We start from the raw sequence: 20,599 nt of genomic DNA, 5'->3' as shown, positions 1-20,599 counted from the left end.
TCTTTACTATTCATCTTTATATTTAAATAGTAGCTGCAAAACGCAGAAGGGGTTCAATTATGTATGTGTATGTGTGTGTGTGTGTGTGTGTGCGGTGGAGGGTGGCGGTGGGCGGGGTGATATCCTTCAGGGCTCTTGGGTGCAACGCTAATGAAGGATCGTCCAAGGCCCTGATTGGTCATGTTGTCAGTGTCCTGGCCCCCTATATCTTATTGGAAATGTGTGATTTATGTGCGTTCGGAAATCACGTGGACTTGACCGAAAATGTGGTAGTGTGTGCGTGGTGGCGGTCTAAGCGCGCGCGCGCGCGTGCGTGTGTGATGGGGGGTTATTAGAGGTAGGAGGGTCAGTAGGGTTCTGTGTAGAGTGCATGCAGAGAGGAGCGAGCAGGGAGAACGCATTTTTTTCTCCTGGAGGAACGTGCACGGATGTCCAGCATGCAATTAACTCATTTAGTCTGATATTTCCAGGGCCGGAGCTGTTCCTGCAGGAGGGTGAGGAAACCTCACACCATGGCAGAAGGTATGAAGAGCTTCTTTGCAGATGCTCTGAAAGAGGGAAGGAGGTTTTAATAGAAAAGAGGCACAAAGGAGGGCTAAGCGGTAGAGAGCGGCGGGATGGGCTCTGCTTCCAATCACAGTTTCACAGGTAGACCACAAGAAACAGCAATTTAGTGAGAAATCCAACTTTTTTAATGTTGATAGTAATGGTAGTACATTGTTAACTTGTTTTTCTCTTTATCAGAGAAGCTTAGGATTCACCGATAAACTGTTTTTTTTTTATTATTATTTTTTTTTGTTAAAAGATTTAGCTGGAAGATGGGGCCTGCTGGCAGTGGAGGAAGGCTATGGCATGTTAGGAAATGCACGGAGCCAACATGCTTCAAAAGAAATATTAGAAATATAGCCTACTTAATTTGCTCGTCGTTCGTCATCTATATAATTAAATCAGATAATTAGACTATCGCATTGGATCATGAGCAAAACACTGAATGAATAAAACCCTAATTATGTATGGATGAAACAATCAGCTGATTAATGATTAACTAACCCGCATTTCATATGGTGTTTTAGCAGCTCTAGGACGGTCTATATTGACAGTGCGACCTAATGATAAAGAGAAAGTAATAGTAGGCTATTAGAGTAGCCTAGAACAAGAAATGTAAAAGGTTAAAAACCGAGTGGAAAATGTATTTGTATTGTGTAATATCTAAAGCAAAATGCTGAAAGTTGACTTAGCGATTTCATCTTCTCTGATTTGATTATTTGTTGTTTTTCAAAGTCTTCTAACTTGAATATGTTTCGATGTTGGACCGTTGGTCGGACATTTAAATTTGACATATTGAGCTTTGGGAAATTGTAATGAACAATTTCAGTATTCTCTGAGATTATGGACTATTTCGGAAGCATATAAACATTAGCCGCACCCCTAATACAACGTCCACACCAGTCAAATGAGAAAATAGTGTTAGATATGAACAGTTTTTCATTACAGGCCCTGCTAGTGCTTTATTTTTTCTCGGGACGTTCCGCAAGGCGCCAGGCGCACGCGGAAGAACCAAGGCCTTCACTCTGCTGGCGTTTATCAGACCTTCTGACCACCAACACAATGTGTCCCTGGCTGTTGTGCAGGAGGCTGTCCGCAGAGCGAGGACGAGGCAGAGGGTCTGTCCCGGGGCAGAGGAGTCTGCAAGTGGTTCAACATGCGGATGGGCTTCGGCTTCCTGTCCATGAGCAGCAGAGACGGAGCTCCGCTGGAGCAGCCGCTCGACGTGTTCGTCCACCAGGTGAGACGCTGCTGCTTTTCAATGCTTGTGGTGAGCGAGGTGAAGGTTTGCCTGATTTAAGACACCTACTAAAATTTCACTAAACCTTAACAGTGCAGTCAGTAAGTATCTGGATAAGTACAAAAGTTTACAACTCCTGACTGGCTGAACCGAATCACTGTCCTCCCAAACTGTCCAAAAATTGGGGATAATACATAAAAAGTGGTATAATTAAGACAATGGATGTGAATATTAGTAATAATATGTTACATATTCAGATGTTAACTGTACCTGTATATAGCCTGTAAAAACATTCATGGATGTGAACAATATGGATGAGGTGACAACAACCTCAAAAACTAAAATATGTCCAAATATGAAACCCTATACTGTCTGTATGCAAAGCAGACTCTGCCTCTTAAATATGAAAAATGATGACACACTATGTGTTGGTTGGTATGATGAGTTAGTAAAGGCTCTATGGTCCTATGCTCTTTCACAAGTTTTCTTTCAGTATGCACTTAAGATATTGTTAGACAGTTCGGCTATATACAACAGTCAGTCCAAGAGGTTGTCTTTACACCTCTTTAACCTTTAGAGGACCATTACAGGTACAAAGACAACAACAAGTAATAACAGAGTCAGTAATAGTTTCTGGTAGCCTAAACAAGCAAAATCTAAAACTAAAATTTCAGGTTTATTTCCTAGTTGGTTAACACACCTTCCCGTGGATTCTCATGAGAATGACCAGAAGAGCTTGTTCCTGCTGAACTGAAGCAGCAGATGCACAGTTACAGAACCCTTTAAAGACAAAAAGACAACTTCACATGTTAAAATGATATTTGATTTCTCAAATGTGAAGATGTAATTAGTTGGGGTTTTTTTGGGGGGGGGACACTGTGATGAGCATTTTCTTTCAGTTAATAGACCAGGCAGGAGCTATGGCCTCAGGCATTATCCCTCAAAAGCAGCTTAGGAGAAGAATGTAAAACACCTAATGTATTTTTGTGTAAAATTACCTAAAAATAAACACATTTTAAAGTCAATCATGACCGAGTCAGCACTGCCACTCAGACAAATATTTGCTGTGGAACCTCAACGGTACAGAGGGGCTCAAACATTTCTATTTAAAAGGGATTAGGGGCTAAAGCAGAGAAAACAAGGCTCATTCGTCTCCCCGTCCAGCCCTGCTTCCTGTTATAAAGTCATTAAAGCATCAGGGAGCCCACCCAACCCCGAGTTTCAGTCCCACCTCCTGTGTGGAGTCTTTTGGCAGAGATCTCTTCTCAGGTTACCTGCCCCTGTGTTGCTGTAAATCATCTGATGAAAGAGAAGGGATAAGGCTTCAGGGAATCATTGGTGTCAAATTGGTGTGCAGAGGTTTGATCAGATCGGAGATGTAGTGTTATAATCACCTATTAAACAGTTTTAGAATAGCTTAAGGCCTCAGTGTGCTTGAAATGAACTAGACTGCATGATGTGCTATCTGAGCATGCACAAAGGCAAAAATGTTCACACCTGTTTTGAAAGGTGGACACTTTCGCACATGCTCACAATAAAGCATGTGCTGCAGTGCGTGTGCGTCCCGGCGTTCCACAGTAACATAAACCTTTGGACGCTTATTTTCATTTCCCTGAGGAAATTCAGGGGAATCCAATCACACTTTTACTGAAGGCTTTTACAGAGGTGTGTCAAGCAGGCCAGAGTCTCTTTTGTATGTCCTTCAGAACTTTTCAAAGTAAAAGCTCTCAATAACCACCAAGCATTGCTGCAAAAAAAACGTTCTTGTGCTTTTATTTTAGAGGCACAATCACTTAAGAGAAAGTGATTATGTGAGTAACTGTGGCTGTCATAACGACTGTTTCTGCACCAGCCGCTATCAATGAATGTATTTTTTATTTTTCTGCTATCAAAGCAATCTGGCTGCATGTTACATGCAGCCCTCTCCGATAGGAACTTCAGGCTGTTATAGCCACTCCTATAAATTTACCTTACTGAATGCAGCAGTTGGTGGTCTACTGCTGCCTCAATGGGTTAATGTGTGATTTTGGTGGTTTAAAGGGTTAGTATGGATAAAAACTGACGTGTTAAGGGCAGTGGTAGACCAGTGTCTCCAGTGGAATGCAAGGTAAAATAATTGTTTTTGTCAAAGGAGTCTGGTGGATTTGAAGAGAGGTAAAGCTGTGAAAATACTGTAAATATAGTGTACACTTTAACAGATATAAATTTTTAGGTGTCTAAAATCACTTTTTGGGCTGCCCTACTTTACAGAATTACATTACTTAGTTTCTGTGCCAGAGTCCTGTCTAATTCTGCTAACAAAAAATTGAAAATAAATAGGAAATTATAAGAGACAGATCCGTTGACAGGGTTTCTAAAAGGAGGACATATTTAACATATTTTCTACTGCATATTGGGGGGACAGATTGGTCTTTTCTCAGTATTGGTGAGGGCTTAATCCCCCCAAAGAATGTCTTGTTTACACCCGTGCTTTGTAGTCTCAATGTGATGATTCATACCAAACACACTTTCAGTCGCTCCTCAAAAACACTCATGGTGTTGTATGCAGTAATTTGTGCTGTAGTTGTGTGAAGAATAAAAAAAAAGAGAGATTGAAAAAGAAGTTCAAACAATCACTGTGTAAAAAATGGGGTCAAGTAAATGTTGATTTCAGGAAGTCCGACAATTCGACAAGCACTTTGTTTGAAACATCCTACCAGACCCCATGTTTAAAAAAAAAATGCTACAGGAGTTGGGTATGTGTGGGTAAAACCTCAGTTTGAGACATGGCCTCGTGGCTTCAGTGTGTGTGTCCACATGGGGGGCATGTGGACACGGAAGACAAAGCCTGACCAAAGCACGATGAAGCTAACCAGCTATGAGCAGCTACTGTCTGCGCTCAAAGGACAGGGTGTGCGGTGGGGCTTTCACAGTCACTACAAGCACATTTATGGCCCCTTGAGAGTGTGGGTACCTGCCTGAATGAAACAGACCCCCACCAGGGCCACTGGAACCCTTTATTACATCAGGGCCACAGAATTTGGTTTAACTGAACAGTCAGCTCAGAGGAGACTCAGGAAAAGCAGAACATTTTATTTGATTTGCTCTTTTCTCTCTCGTGGTTACTATCCAGTTATTCTGTTTATTCCAAACTATCCAGATAAAAAAAGAAAAAAGAAGAAACTTTTTAAAAAATTGTCAGTTGTAGGAAGTACACAGACTGTAACTACATACAAACACCACGTCTTATAGAAGAATTCACTGAAAATGTCTGATTGTTATTCCCATGTATAAAGTGCAGCCAACAGGTCATTTCATACTGGTTAGCAGGTTTACATTCTATTCTTCCTCTAACTGAGCCAGCAGCAGCTTTAATGTATATTAACCAACAAATGACCATTCGAGACCTTTTACTGGTTGGCTTGTGGCTGCTGCATGCTGCCAGGCACGGATGGATGGGTGGTAAACCGAGGTGGAGTCAAAATGGGAAATAACCTCAAAGCTAGAATGAAGCCATTCACTTCAGGGAAATGATGTCTTTGGAGTTGAAAATATTGCAAGAAAATATGAAGGATATCAACATGTGAGCTATAAAACAACACAGCAGCTTAGTCTACTTAGATGACAAAGGAGCTGTTTACTGTTAATAGAGATTATTCATAGTTTTCATAGCCACGTTTGGCTCTGCAATGTTTTATGGAGCTTAAATGGATACTAAACTCTATCAAGATTTTGTGACTTTTATAAACTTTGGGTACTTCAAGAAAAAAAGCGGTAATATTACTGTTTCCCTTTAAGTGCAGCTGGTGTTTGGCACGTTCACCATGTGGCAGTTCATCCTTCTTTTTATTTACCACCACAATTGGAAAGCTAATTAGTGAAAGATCAATAGTGCAGCACACTGGTTGGTGATTTACTTTTCTCAGGATGCATACATTCTCGCCACCTCTTCTGCCAGCTATCCCAGGAATGCACTCCTCCCCTGTGTCATTTCCCAGCATCCTCCAGTGCAGTGATCATCCGGAGTCTTGACCAGATGGACTCATTTTGGAGAGTCTGTGGCTGCATGTTGGTGGTGGTGCTGAGGAAGCACAGGGGGGGTGGGGTGAGGAATGCTTTTGAGGGGAGGAGGGGTGTTTGAAGGCATTGGTGTTTTAACAAGGCTGTCAATAGGACTGGATTTTATCTGAGGATACCCTAAGAGCTGCTCCACATGCCTATTAATGTAACATTTCTTCAGATTGTTTCAAGTGTGAGGTACATTTTTAATCAAGCTGCACATTTGTCTTGTACAGACCAAATATGGAAATATGGAACTGGCTGATTTAAAGCCTTGTAGACATGTAGCAACTTTATGAATGAAATATCTGTCTCTTTAGCTGCTAAATTCTCCACTGTGTTCACCAGCTAGTCTCTAGCTACAGTGGCTTTTTAGAGCTTGTCCACTGAAAACAGCTGCTTACTGTTGCCAAATACAACTCTGTGACAGCGGTGAGAGTGAACCAACAGTAACGTCGCTGCCCGTACAGCTAAAGAATTAGCTGAAACTCACTATAAAGCTCTGTCAAGCTGAGGGGAACTGCAGGTGATTATTCTCTGTTGGATCATCTCTACGAGTGACCCCTCTTTGTTACATTTTATCCACAATGTCTTTTGTTAGATTGTTATAATAAAAATATTGACTATAGCTTTTATGGTGTCGAAAACAGTAAAATAGCTAGCAAAAAGCAGCAAGCTTGTCTACCATTATGTAGAGACACCATGAATCATACAAAAGTGAGCACACCCCTTATATTTGTGTAAATATTTGATTATATTTTTTCATGTGACAACACTGAAGAAATGACATAGTGAGTGTACAGCTTGTATAACAGTGTAAATTTGCTGTCCCTTCAAAATAACACATCTCACAGCCATTAATGTCTAAAACGCTGGCATCAAATGTGAGTAAAGTGAAAATGTCCAAATTAGGCCCAAAGTGTCAATATTTTGTGGGGCCACCATTATTTTCCAGCACTGCCTTAACCCTCTTGGGTACAGAGTTCACCAGAGCTTCACAGGTTGCCACTGGAATCCTCTTCCACTCCTCCATGATGACATCACGGAGCTGGTGGATGTTAGAGACCTGGTGCTCCACCTTCCGTTTGAGGATGCCCACAGATGCTCAATAGGGTTTAGGTCTGGAGACATACTTGGCCAGTCCATCACCTTTACCCTCAGCTTCTTTGGATATGACACTGAGCACATACACTCAGCTTCTTTGGTCGACCATGGCGAGGCCTGTTCTGAGTGACCAGTATGAGGGAGTGTGAGAGCCATAACATCAGATTTAACACACCTGCTCCCCATTCACACCTGAGGCCGTGTAACACTAAAGAGTCACATGACACCCAGGAGGGAAAATGGCAAATTGGGCCAGATTTGTACATTTTCACTTAGGGGTGTTCTCACTTTTGTAGCCAGTGGTTTAGACATTAATGGCTGTGTGATGTGTTATTTTGAGGGGACAGCAAATTTACACTGTTATACAAGCTGTACACTCACTACTACATTGGAGCAAAGTGTCATTTCTTCAGTGTTGTCACTTAAAAAGATCTAATAAAATATTTTCAAAAATGTGAGGGGTGTATTCACTTTTGAGAGATACTGTATATAGTTGTGTTGCAAACATTAATTCAGACACAGTAATGTATTGTTTTACATCCGTATATTTTATTTATGTAGTTGACTGTTCAAAGGTATCTTTTTGTTGCGCGCACTTACTCTTGGACTGTCTGTTTGTTTGTTTTTTAATAACCTAATTTGAGCTTACCAGTGTTGGGATTCCACACCCCTCGAGTGGTTTCGTGCAGTCTGGGCAAAAGTGTTGGTTCTGGAGCAAGAGCTGCTTTATTGGGGAGGTGGTCAAATTGGACACATTGGACATGTTCCATGGTTAGTCTCCCCTGTGTGTCCAACCTGGTCTGATCAACCAGTATGTAAGTCCTCTTAGTTTCATTTGTGGCAGGTCAGTTGTATGTTGAGATTGTTGTGTTTAGAGCTATGTTAGGTTTATTTTGTTGTAAACGATTTTTTTGGGGAAATAAAACCCTTTCTTTTGAAATTGCCCTGTGATATATCGTTTCAATGTTAGCCCTCAAAAGTCTGTGAAGAGTCCCACATTAAGCTTTTTGACCCTTCCATCTGTGGTAACCGCTGAACTCTCTCTTATTAACAGAGTAAACTGCATATGGAGGGCTTCCGCAGCCTCAGAGAAGGTGAAGCCGTGGAGTTCAATTTTAAGAAGTCATCTAAAGGGCTGGAGTCTGTCTGGGTTACCGGGCCCAACGGAGCACCATGTTTGGGCAGTGAGAGAAGACCAAAGAGTGTCCAGAAACGACGCTCCAAAGGTGACAGGTAAGTCCAGCCTGAGGTCATCCACGTGCTAGCTTAAGACATAAACACTTTATTTTGAAAAGAAAAATGCTCACTAACTTTCTTTCTGGCAGTAAGATGAGAACATCGATAAAAATCTGCATTAAATGCGGCCTAGTGTCAGGATGTTGTCGCTGAAAGACTAGAAGCAGGGGTAAAAAGCTGACCTGAGACTGTCCACAGCTCACTAATGGAGATGTTATATCTTGTTTTTGATATATACAGAAAAGTAAAAATGATAATTAGGGATTTTAGGGGGAATTATGCGCTGAAACTGTTTTTCTTAAACAAGAGTTTATCCTAGCACTTGTGTGAAGTATCTTTGGTCTTGGTGCAGGTTGCCAGAACAGCAAAGTAAAAAATATGCCTGCTATCACCTCTGAAGCTCACCAGTTAACATGTTATAGCCCATCTTGTTTGTTTAATATGTACACAGATTTTTTATTATTTCTTACTTAATGGGAAGTTACATGCTGGAACAATTTCTTGATGAACAACAGTTCATTTATCTGCTCAGCACTTGTGCAGCATCTCCAGCTTTAGAGCCAGTACCAGTGAGTAAACACAGGTTCTGGCTTTGGTAAAAGAATAATGGCACCAAACCTGGCGACCTTAATATGGTGACGACAGACTCAGGGAAGTTATACTGGTCCTTTGCTGTCATGGTAACAATAATAAACGCGAGGCTTCAAAAAATGGTAGTCCACAAACCAATGTGCGACGTCACAGTGACTACATCCACTTTTTATCCAGTGTGTGGTTTAGACACCAAAACTAATTTGTTAGGGTTAAACAAAGATCATGGTTTGGGTTAAAATATTTAAGTTACGTTAGTACATCACGTCAGTCATGTGACGTAAGTTAACTTATGAACTTCCCTACGTACAGAAGTTTAAAAAATTCTATTAACTTTATTTATGTAACGCTGCTGGAACAGATGACCTATCACATTGCTATTCTGTTCCTTACTGTCCTGCTGACATCACTTTTACACGTGATTCCAGTTTATCATCTAATTGCTGAGATAGAGTTGGCTCGTTTCGGAGAGGCAGGCCTTTTTTTGTTGTCTTCAGGCTTCCTCAACCCCCAACAATTTTTGGCTCAACCACTTCACTACGCAACACAAAAATTCATCAGCTATTAATGAACCTGCAAACGCTTCTGGAGGAAACTAAAATTTCATTGCAATTGCTGTGTTTGTCTTTGAAGCAAGTAAGATCCAGGGAATCTGTTTATTTGCAGAGATGGAAAGATTACTAGAGATTACTTACTTTTCAATATGAAGGCAGAAGTCACCATTGGAGAATCCATCGTGAGCATGTTAGCATGTTAGCCAGATCCAGCATGCACCTGTCAGAAAACATAGTGGGTGTGCGTGATTTGCAGATTGTAGGTCATTAAGAGCCAACAAGGTTATTAATGTGACAGCATCTGAGTTGAACTTCACTTATCACGGTGGGCAATGATAAAAATCATTCCATAACTTCCTGCCCTTACCTGCTATGAGTTTGAATGCATTCACATGTTCCCTCTTTATTCCCAAACATAAATGTAGTATTCAGAAGAGGAAAGGATCCAGTCCATTTAACTGATACCAGATGTAGGTGCCGAAGAGAGGTCAGAGGCCACCGTTGCCACAGCAACACAATGGGATGTGGTGTGCAAATGAGGTGGAGGGGAGGGGGGGAGGAGGGGTGGTGTGCGAGCGGGGGTCAGGGTTCAGAGGTCACAGTAGTATTGAAACAAAGGAGCTCCCTCTCCCACCCTCGTGGCCATGCTGATCAATACTGAGCCCTGATGGGGGGCTGGGAGGAGGGAGGGAAGGGAGGAAGGAAGTGGACGATTAGCTGTGAGATGATTCAGGGCTCAGTCTGGGTTTCACCACTCTGTCACTCACAGGCTCAGGTTTGCTGCTTTTAAGGACATGTATTCTACACTTTTCTGAAGTCATGAACAAATTCCATGAAAAGACCCAAACTAACAATTCATTGATCTACTAACAAGTATTGTGTGAATCTGAACTGATATATATTCTTCTGTGCCATAGAACTCTAATGTTGTCCAACAGTTAGTAAAAACACGTCAGAGAGCCACACTCTAGCACTAGGTGACACGTTCCTTATTACCATGAACACACGCACTGTAGTTCATTTCAGCTCAGTCCCACACACGCTGTCCTGCTGCCCCAAATAGTCTCTAGAGCACCAAATGTGGATTAATCCACCGCTGAAAATAGTCCCTAACAAATGCACAGTTTCCTCCTGTTTGAGTAACCAGCTGGTCCAGGAAATTACTGAGCCTTTTAAAAAAAACTTTACAGCTCTGAGGAGTTCTTCTGCAGCTCCATTCAGCTTGTTTTAACTTGGAAACACATCTTTGAGTTCATTGTTTTGGTTTTACAATATTTACTGTTTTGGTTCAGTGTCTTATCAACCGATTATCTATCACCAGCCGCATCTGCTTTCAATGAAAAAGCTCTGATAAACCCAGTGTTGCTACCTGTCCAGCACCAAATAACAGACAGACAAAGAAAAAAAAAGGCGGAAGCATTTATTTTTTTTAGTAGGAACCAATAGGTTGGTTTGTGGTTTTGCTCTTAAAGGAGATTTGTTGACAAGAGAAATATAGAAAACTACCAGCTGTATCATTTAATAAAGGGAACAAGATTGTAACGTGTGTAGTTGTGGTTTGCCTTTACAATATGTTAGATATTGCCCCTCAACAGAAAGCAGTGTCAGTTTGTGAATTTACACTTCTGTCCATGCATGTCGTATTTAATGGGCTTTTCCTACCTTCCACACAGCCACTGGTTTCCATTTATTGCTGCACAGTATTAAAGCAATATGAAGAGACACGGAACTTGCTTGTGAAATGTAATTTGTTACAGTGAACATTAATGCATCCACTTAAAACATTAAATGAGCCATACTGGACATGAGGCAGATACTGATATGTGGGCCGATGCTCCCATGTATTGAGCATGACATCCACTGTATTAATGTAACGGCAACGCTGTTTTAAAATGAACTCAAACGTTTATTTTTGTAGATTTTGTTATATATCATCAATAGGTAAGTGGAAATAATTCAAAAATGTTTTTATGCTTGGCTGAGCTGGAAAAGTTGGTTTATCGATAAAAGCAAAATGTGACATGTGAAAGTGCTGTGGATTTATCTCGAAGAACCGACTCTTAATTATTGCGTAACAGTAGTGGATGGAAATACATATTCATTTGAACTTTCCTTTGCTGATTTTCACGAAATGTGGTTAAAATTTGCGCTATAGAAACCCAGCTAATCAATTTTGAAGTGAAAAAAAAAGTCGTTTTCACACAGCCTTCAGTTTCATTATGGTACATTTTGGTGTGTGTTTGCTTTCCTGCAACCGCCTCTTGTCTAGTTCACCAGTGCATTTTGTGTCGAAGCCCAGTTGTAATAATTCAACAGTCTTAAAAAAGAGTTTGTATGATTTGACAGTGTTGCTTAACTGATCTCTGTCGGTTGTCTTGTTCAACTGCAGATGGAGAGCAAAAGGAAAAATCCAGGGCCCAGAGAAAACCAGATTGTCTGTATACAAAGAATCAATAGTTTTTGCCTGCCTGTTTAATTGGCCAGTGTCTCTTTGTGTCACACTGCACTGTGCGTGAGCCTCACTTGCCTTATTTATCCTGCCCTAATGAATTCACCAACAGGATTTCACTTAGCTGCTGATCATTATCTCCCTCTGCTTAGATTTATTGATAATAATACATAGCGACTTGTTGAGCAACAACTGTTCTGTGTGGAGATTCATACATGCCTGGACCAGTTAATAGCTAAATTAGGGCTGTATGATCAGATGAATTTAATGTTGTTACTGACTTTCAGTGAAATCCTTTTATGAAAATATGATCATATCCCGTTATTGTTTTACACCAGATTCCTAGCAAATTGCACTATACTGTTTGCAGAAGTGTCTTAACATAAGTGAGCCAGTACATTTCTCCCTAAGCTGACTAAAAACCAATGTTTCAGAATGGTGTGTTTAGTTACATGAGTCTGTGGAGTCTAAGTAGTGGTAAAAATAACTTGGTATTGTTGAGACTTTCAGTAGTGCTGATCTAGATTTAAAGAGAGCTCATAAGTAAGCCTCTTCAGCACAATTAGAGGAATATCGCCTGGCCAAAACATGACTTTTAGAGGAAAGTAGAAGGAAAGGGGAAGCTCCTCCACATTGACATTGTAGGCAGGCACATGCAAAAAGCCAGTGAATCTAAATTATTAATACAGAGTAAATATATTGTATGTCGCCCATATACTTAAAGATGTCCTCCGAACCTGTGTGAAGATAATTGATGACTCTGCCTGATATGGCTCTTCTGCAGTTTCAGTTAAATAGTTAAAAAATCTTAACGGCACAAAAATCCATAATCTATGAATATGCGAATATCGGTCAAACATCACAGCGAAGGAGCACCTTTTTTAAGTTCAGGGGGCTTTTAAACACGCTGCAAAGCCCAGGTCCACCCTTTTATCTTGATTGGTTGTCAAAGTACCGCTGATACAACCCCTTGAGGGACTGAGATCAGTTTGGCCAAATGCCCTAACAGCTGCCCACCACTGGGACTGCAGTAATACATGGTGACAGAGGGGATGTGAAACTAAGGCTTGAGTGTGCTGCCCTCTAGTGGTAGGATTTAATAATGTCATTTCACTGCAGATGGGATTTTGTCAAAACTGTAAAAAAACTTTTTTTAAAACTCAAATAATAAAAAAAACAATACATTTATTTTAGTTACAGTTTATACAGCGTATTTAATCATATAGTACTACTACTATTGTTGGTGCTAATATTTAACATGAATAACATTTGAAATCCTTTTTGTTTGCAATTTATCATCAATGCTTGCTAAAGCCCATTTTTTTAAGCACTGGTGCAATCACCACATCATCTTACACACTTCATTTGTCTTCCACATTTAACTTGTGTGTTAAAAGTGAATAGGCTAACTTTACTTTTACTTATGATATGCATCACTGCCACCGAAATAACATCTCCCTTTATCATTGCTTCGACCAAAAGGGAAAAAGTCAACTGATCATCGAATTGTGTGTGTGCCTGTGTGTGTGTGTGTGTGAGTGGAGGGTCTTTTGCTGAGTTGTACATGAGAACCGAGAATTGCATGCACCTCGCAGTTCCTTGTGGCTGTATTCCAAGTACTGTTTAAAAACGATATGTCACAACTTTCTTGACACATTTTGACAAATCTATCTTCATTTTGAGCTTTGGGAGAACTTTTAAAAATCTAGTTGCTTTTAGAATGTGTCTTCATGTTTAAGTTATTTACTGTCTTGCAGTGCCAGAAGACCCAGGGCATCAACTGTCAAATGAGCAATTGATGCTGCTGAAAAATCAACCTATATGGAAGTTTTTTAATATTCTTTGTGTGGTTCATGAATGGTGTAACACTGGTGCAGCTGTCAACATGACAACATGTGATTAAATGCACTAAAAACTCAGTATTAATAGGATCTGAAGATTCACATGTTTTGAACTGACACGTATGAAATGTGAGAAAATGAACTGTGGATGAACTGAGAATTGCGCACAGTGTTTAAAGAATAATGATTTTCATTTCACAATTGTGCCAAAGTAGCTGAGAAAAACAGTAATAGCACCTCTGTGGTAATTTCCTCTCCTCTGTTCATTTTAGGTGCTACAACTGTGGAGGACCTGGCCATCATGCCAAGGAGTGTCAGCTGCCTCCTCAGCCCAAAAGGTGTCACTTTTGTCAGAGCGTTTCCCACATGGTGGCCAACTGTCCGGTCAAAGCGCAGCAGCAGCAGCAGCAGCAGCAGCAGCAGCAGCAGCAGCAGCATTTGTCTCCAAGCTCTCAGAGAACATCTACCTCATTGAGGGACGAGGAAGAGGAAAAAAGCCAGACCACGCTCTCTGAAAGCTCAGAGTAAATGATGGAGGGAATCTGTGAGGTTTTTCACTGGAATACTGCTTATAGAAAGAGCTACCTCAGGTTTTATTTATTGATTGTGGACACGTCTGTCATATTTATGTGATGACAGATGTGTCCACTTTGAAAATGTTTTTTTTTTTGTGTGTGTTTCTGCATAGGATAAGTGTCTTTGCTGTGGAACAAAACAATCAGACTGTTGATTCAGTCGTGTTGTAGCCACAGTCTCTGTTTGGACTGCTCTGACATGAGGCGTGCCTCTGTACATTGAAGCTTCTTACAAAACTCAAAACCAAAAATCTTGCTGGTTTACAACTCTCCAAAGCATTGTATACATACTGGGTTTGTGTAAAGTTGTTTTGAGTGCTGTAAAGCACCAGAAAAGCCTTGACTGATATATGAGGTTTGTAGGTATTTGACCATGCTGACATAAGTCTGTCAGCATGGTTTCCATACAACCTGCATGATAGTCATAATAGACCTTTTTTTTTTTACACAGACATTTTGACATGTCATAACAAGAAAAGGACTGGTGCACTCCATTTAGGTGCTGGGTGTTTAGGCAGTGGTGTGCATACTTGCATACTGGCATGCATTATTGGGACACTTCATAGGAAGTGATCCATCATTAATAGTATTAGTTTCACCTGTCTTTTTCCTACTGTGACCAATTAATGTATTTGCTGTAAAAAAAGGCATGAATGTGCCTCTCACATTCTCCCAGTACTTATATTTTAGTTCATATGCTGCCTTCAAATGAAACTTTTGTTTTAAAAACAGTACAATACACTCAGTGGTCACTGTGTGTGTCTTAGTTTCACCTGTACAATCCAATGCAATCCAATACAACAGCCCTGTCATAACATCTACCTTTACAAAGTTTATGACATTCCGTTTTTGGTGACATTGTCGAAAATGTGTTTATTTAAATGGATGTTGTAGTTAAAACTGGTGTTTTATTGGACTTCATCATATTTAGAGGTGTTTATAATATTTTATCCTTCCTTACACACATGAAGTGGGCAGAATATTGGCAACATGTCTGAAAATAATGTAGGCCCAAGGGGTAGTTCAAGCGCAGTTCATTTGAAAAATAGAAATGATCCACACGTTTGTGTTTGGGAGAAGCATCAAAACACAAGTAAGATTATACATGTGTGTGTGATTCCGATCAATATAGTTATTGTCACAATGATTTACCAACAATGGTAGTCTGCACAAACAGCCCTCAGTTTTCCAATAACTGGAGTCGAGTGATTAAGACTGCAGAAAGACTAGTTAGACAACGAAAAGCCAAAAGTAAAACTAAATGTTTGTAAATAGTTAAAACCACAGTTTCCGTTAGTCCACATGGCAGCAGCACAAATGCAAACCCAAACTATTAAAAAATACTATACTTCTATCAAAGGGGTATGATAAAGAGGAACTTAGGCCTATCTGATAGGGGTGTGGGGGGAAGTCAGACTCAAAAGATTGAGAACCACTGCAGTATGACATCATCACTAACTATAAAGTCAGTGCTTACACATGTCATTTAATTAACACCTCTATGGCAGTATCAAAAAAAGTTGACATTATAGGCATGAAAAATGTTGACTTTATGGCTGGACAGTTTGATTTGATTGCATTAGATTGTGAAGCTGTACCTAATTTTGGCCTATGAGTGTATATCTCAGACATACAGACTCTAGTTCCAATAGTTCCACTTCATCTTTCAAAAGCAATGGGGATATTTTGGATCTATCATGATTCTGAAATGATGGCACCCTTGTTCATCAGATCATTAAATATCCTTACAAACATAATAGATATATAATAATAGATTGAGGAATAAATTAGGAATTATTGTTTGCCTAATATGCAACATACAAATCATTTGAGAAGAATGAAAGCCCTGAGAGGCAAATAAAAAACAAAAAAAGTCTAATCTAAATAGTTTTCTCTCCAGTGTTTCTGACTTGAGAACAGGTGAAAAAAGGGTGTATTAGGACAATCTTTCTAAATTCCTTTTATTTATTTATTTTTTAATCTGTGAAACATGTAGGGAAAAACATTTTTTTGTCAGGACAATTTTTTAAGTGTTGTTGCGATACTCATTTTGTCCACAAGAGTTTGAAGTGCGCAACATACCCAGGATCTAAGTAGGACTAAAAGCATTCAAGTTTCCTTCCAGGTGAGTTGTAATTTCTCCATGCACCCTAAAAACAAAGTACATAAAATGGTAACACACAATCCATGAGCCTGTTTTCACAGGCGAAAAAAGTAATTGAATTATCCTGGCAAAACCTTTTTTCACCTGTTCTTGAGTAATAAACACAGGAGAATATAACATTTTAGATCAGACTTAAAAAATGGATCAGCAGAATATTTTTTCTCTTTTGCCTCATAGGGCTTCCACAGATAAGTGTAGCAAAGTATATAGTTGAAGTAAACATCTCTTTATTCTCATAATATTATGTCTATTTTCTGGTACAGTTTTGACTTTATTATCATAATTTTCTGATTTATTTTCTTGTAAAATGAAAACTTTTTCTCATAAAATTAAGACTAAGACAGTTTAGACTTGTATTCAAAATGATGACTACATTCTCATAACTTTACAACTTTTGCTCAAAGTATTACATTTACTACAACTACTAAACTTTAAACATTAGGTAAACAATCTAGTATGTGAATGTAACAGAAAAAAACATATCCTGGACTGCCAAATATTTTGCTCAAAGTATTACATTTACTACAACTACTAAACTTTAAACATTAGGTAAACAATCTAGTATGTGAATGTAACAGAAAAAAACATATCCTGGACTGCCAAATATTTTGCTCAAAGTATTACATTTACTACAACTACTAAACTTTAAACATTAGGTAAACAATCTAGTATGTGAATGTAACAGAAAAAAACATATCCTGGACTGCCAAATATTTTGCTCAAAGTATTACATTTACTACAACTACTAAACTTTAAACATTAGGTAAACAATCTAGTATGTGAATGTAACAGAAAAAAACATATCCTGGACTGCCAAATATTTTGCTCAAAGTATTACATTTACTACAACTACTAAACTTTAAACATTAGGTAAACAATCTAGTATGTGAATGTAACAGAAAAAAACATATCCTGGACTGCCAAATATTTTGCTCAAAGTATTACATTTACTACAACTACTAAACTTTAAACATTAGGTAAACAATCTAGTATGTGAATGTAACAGAAAAAAACATATCCTGGACTGCCAAATATTTTGCTCAAAGTATTACATTTACTACAACTACTAAACTTTAAACATTAGGTAAACAATCTAGTATGTGAATGTAACAGAAAAAAACATATCCTGGACTGCCAAATATTTTGCTAAAAGTATTTGTGTCTGCCTTTATGCTAAAAATTTTCAGGGATTACAGTGAAAAGTGAATGTCAAAACATAAGTGCCGTAACATCCGCTTTCCAATGGAATTGATGAGAGCTGCTGTCATATTCCACTAAAAACAATATTATTTCACCAAACACATACCTGTGAAAATTAATTCTACTTTTTTCCATTAATGGTAAAGTCTTAATTACAAAGTTGCCATTTCATTATTTAAATTTATATGCAAGACCAGTATTGAATGTATGGCAGACATTGTCTGCAAAACAGTATTAATCCGAAGAGAATGTTCACACACATATATATCAGGGATTTTTTCATATTGACAATATTTGCTAACTTCTTGTACTTTTAGGTGAAGCTGAAGGAAGGAGGTGCGATGTAGAATCGTATTGGTTTTTGCCTTCACTCATTTTGGTGAAGGGACTAAATTTATATAGATACTATCTTTTTATATTAACTAGTTATTCAGAGTTGTTCTCCCTGAAGGGCAGACTGAACATTTGACAGCTTCTGTGATTCAGAAATATCTTTCTACTACATTACCAATATAAGTCATTTCAGCAAAGCACATGCTGTGCAGTTTGTCACAACTTTCTTGACACATTTTGACAAATCTATCTTCATTTTGAGCTTTGGGAGAACTTTTAAAAATCTAGTTGCTTTTAGAATGTGTCTTCATGTTTAAGTTATTTACTGTCTTGCAGTGCCAGAAGACCCAGGGCATCAACTGTCAAATGAGCAATTGATGCTGCTGAAAAATCAACCTATATGGAAGTTTTTCTGGTGAGGACGGGCTGGAGAGTGTGATGTCATTAGATTTTTAGCTACAATACAGTGTGAAAGCAGAAATGTTTTTCTGCAACATAAAACAATAGCTGTAGAGGAAAGTAGCAGGTGTTATTGTTTTGTCTGGTAGCTGAAGTATTTCAAAGTGTATAAATTGCTATTGTGTTGCCTAAACATGTCACCTAGCCTACGCCAAGACATCCACATGGCTTTAGCTTCTAAACTAGCTCAGATTTGCTAGATTAGCCAGATAGCTAGCTAACTAGACTTTAGCACTGTTTTTCTCAGGCTTTCAAATAGTTTACGCTGGAAGAGTGTGATAAAAAGATTGATATCAATCTCATGCCTGTACATCAAGTACGCAGCCAGAGCCAAGATGTGTTTTGCCTAGCTTAGCATAAAGCTTGGGAGCAGGAGGAAACGGCTAGCTCGACAGAAAAGTAAAAACTGTGCAGCTTCCCAGAGTCGCTGTGCAGACAGCTAAGTTACTGTTCATCCAGAAATTAAATACCGGCATTTCTGTTCAACAGCTAGTCTTTTTATATCACTTTAGGAAAAAAGCAAACATATGCATATTTGCCAAAATTGTGACCTAGACCTTTAAGTTTATGCCTTTCATTAGACAGAAGACATTCAGGGAAATGTAAGAAACATAAAAGTGTATGAACAGCCATGGGTACTTTACATTTCTATATGATGAGTTAAGTCAACCTGTTAAAAATTTCTTTAGCATTCGCGCTGACATACTTTTAAATGTTCAGAGATGAAACAGCAGATGTCGATTGACATTTTCCTTAAGTCAAAGCAAGCATGGGACTATATTTTCAAAGTCACCGTGATGTTGTTATATGTACATATCCATCGTCTTTTTCACATATTAATATAATATTCATGATGTGTCTGCATGATAATGAGTAAAATACTAGATTAGCTTTGTCATGTAAAATGGGACTGGCGTCTGAGCCCACTGATTGCACAGCACAAAGGATGTTTAAAAGCATCTGTATTGATCACCATTAAGGATCATTATGCTTATTATGTGTACTTGAGTTCACCATAATGCTCACTATGGTACAGTACAATTGGGTCTAATCTACTATCCATAATGCGCTAATCTTGCCTAGATCCCAGTGTCTTGTTTGTATTGCTTCTTATGTGTGACCAAGACAGAATTCGTCTTGTCAAAAATCTATACAAGTCTACCTCAGGTGTGATTTTGGACAGCTTGAGAACAGCATGTCCAAAAAATGTATTGTATGTATTGTAAATGTTTTGTTTATTAAATTGTATGTTCAAGTATTTATTACTTTTTTGACCTTTACCTTTTTTTCCTTTTCAGTGTGATGTGTGCTACCTCACAGAACTTATTCTGCTATTTTTATGATATCTTTATGCCTGTTGTGGCTGCCAATATAACGAGAGATCCTGTACTTAGAACCAAAGTGATGCTTTTGAATGAAGTCTTAAACATGTTTTCAGGAGATTCAGACACAAAACAACACAAGTAAGATGTTCACTTGTGAACAAACATCCATATCTGTACTTAACAGAGCAGACACACCCACCATTTTTATCTGTCTGGGGACTCGACTGCAATAGTAAAGTACCTCACCATAACTGTGCAAACAAAGAATGTCTGGATTAAGTTCGTGACTTTGTGTATAAATTGAATCTCTACCCTGTACTCAGGATGCTGAACACATACTATAGCCTCATTTAACCCAATGATTACTTTTGTCTTTAAAAATGGATCATCTCCCCACCGCGCTTGATTTTTCAGCCTGCAATCAAAAAAAAGTGCTGTAGTTCAATCCAAGGAAGGTTAAAGTAAGGGCAATTGGAAGCCAACACGCTGTGTCCTAAATAACAAGTGTGCGCCTCTATTTGTCCAAATTTCCCTTATTTTCTTACTTCTAATAAACCAGCCGACTTCTACTACTACTTACGTTACTTGTTGTTGTTCTTCTTCTTTGTACGTATGCAATGTAGTGACGAAATGGGCTCTGTTGCGCTGTTTGACCATTTGGGCTACTGTAGAAACATGGCCGTGCAACATAGCGACGTCCGTGTGAGGGGACCCTCAGTGTATGTAGATAGAAATGACTCATTCTAAGTAATAAAAATATTACGGTTCACTATGTAAGGTCTTTATACACCGTTGAAAACATAGTTATGGATATTATCTTGTCTTTCTGTTAATAGATCTTCTAATCTAAATATTACACTGGACCTTTAACCTTCCATGGATAACTAATGACCTGGATGACTGAGAATCTTCACAGACAGCTGCAGAAACCTTTGCTAGACATG

The 20,599-nt window shown here is 38.9% G+C and overlaps 1 protein-coding gene across 1 annotated transcript; it reads left to right on the top strand.

The window, feature by feature from the left end:
• The first annotated feature begins 512 nt into the window (after positions 1–512).
• On the top strand, positions 513–14,127 carry LOC123976940 (protein lin-28 homolog A-like). Its single transcript, XM_046059356.1, has 4 exons — positions 513–522; positions 1,632–1,786; positions 7,983–8,161; positions 13,872–14,127. The coding sequence occupies exons 1-4, from the start codon at positions 513–515 to the stop codon at positions 14,125–14,127; spliced, it is 600 nt and encodes a 199-aa protein (XP_045915312.1).
• The last annotated feature ends 6,472 nt before the right edge of the window (positions 14,128–20,599 follow it).

This window comes from Micropterus dolomieu, linkage group LG09 (genome assembly GCF_021292245.1).
Source record: "Micropterus dolomieu isolate WLL.071019.BEF.003 ecotype Adirondacks linkage group LG09, ASM2129224v1, whole genome shotgun sequence".
In the NCBI taxonomy this organism is placed as follows: Eukaryota; Metazoa; Chordata; class Actinopteri; order Centrarchiformes; family Centrarchidae; genus Micropterus; species Micropterus dolomieu.
The sequence above is the reverse complement of the archived record's forward strand: the minus strand, read 5'-3'. Positions and strand labels throughout refer to the sequence as shown.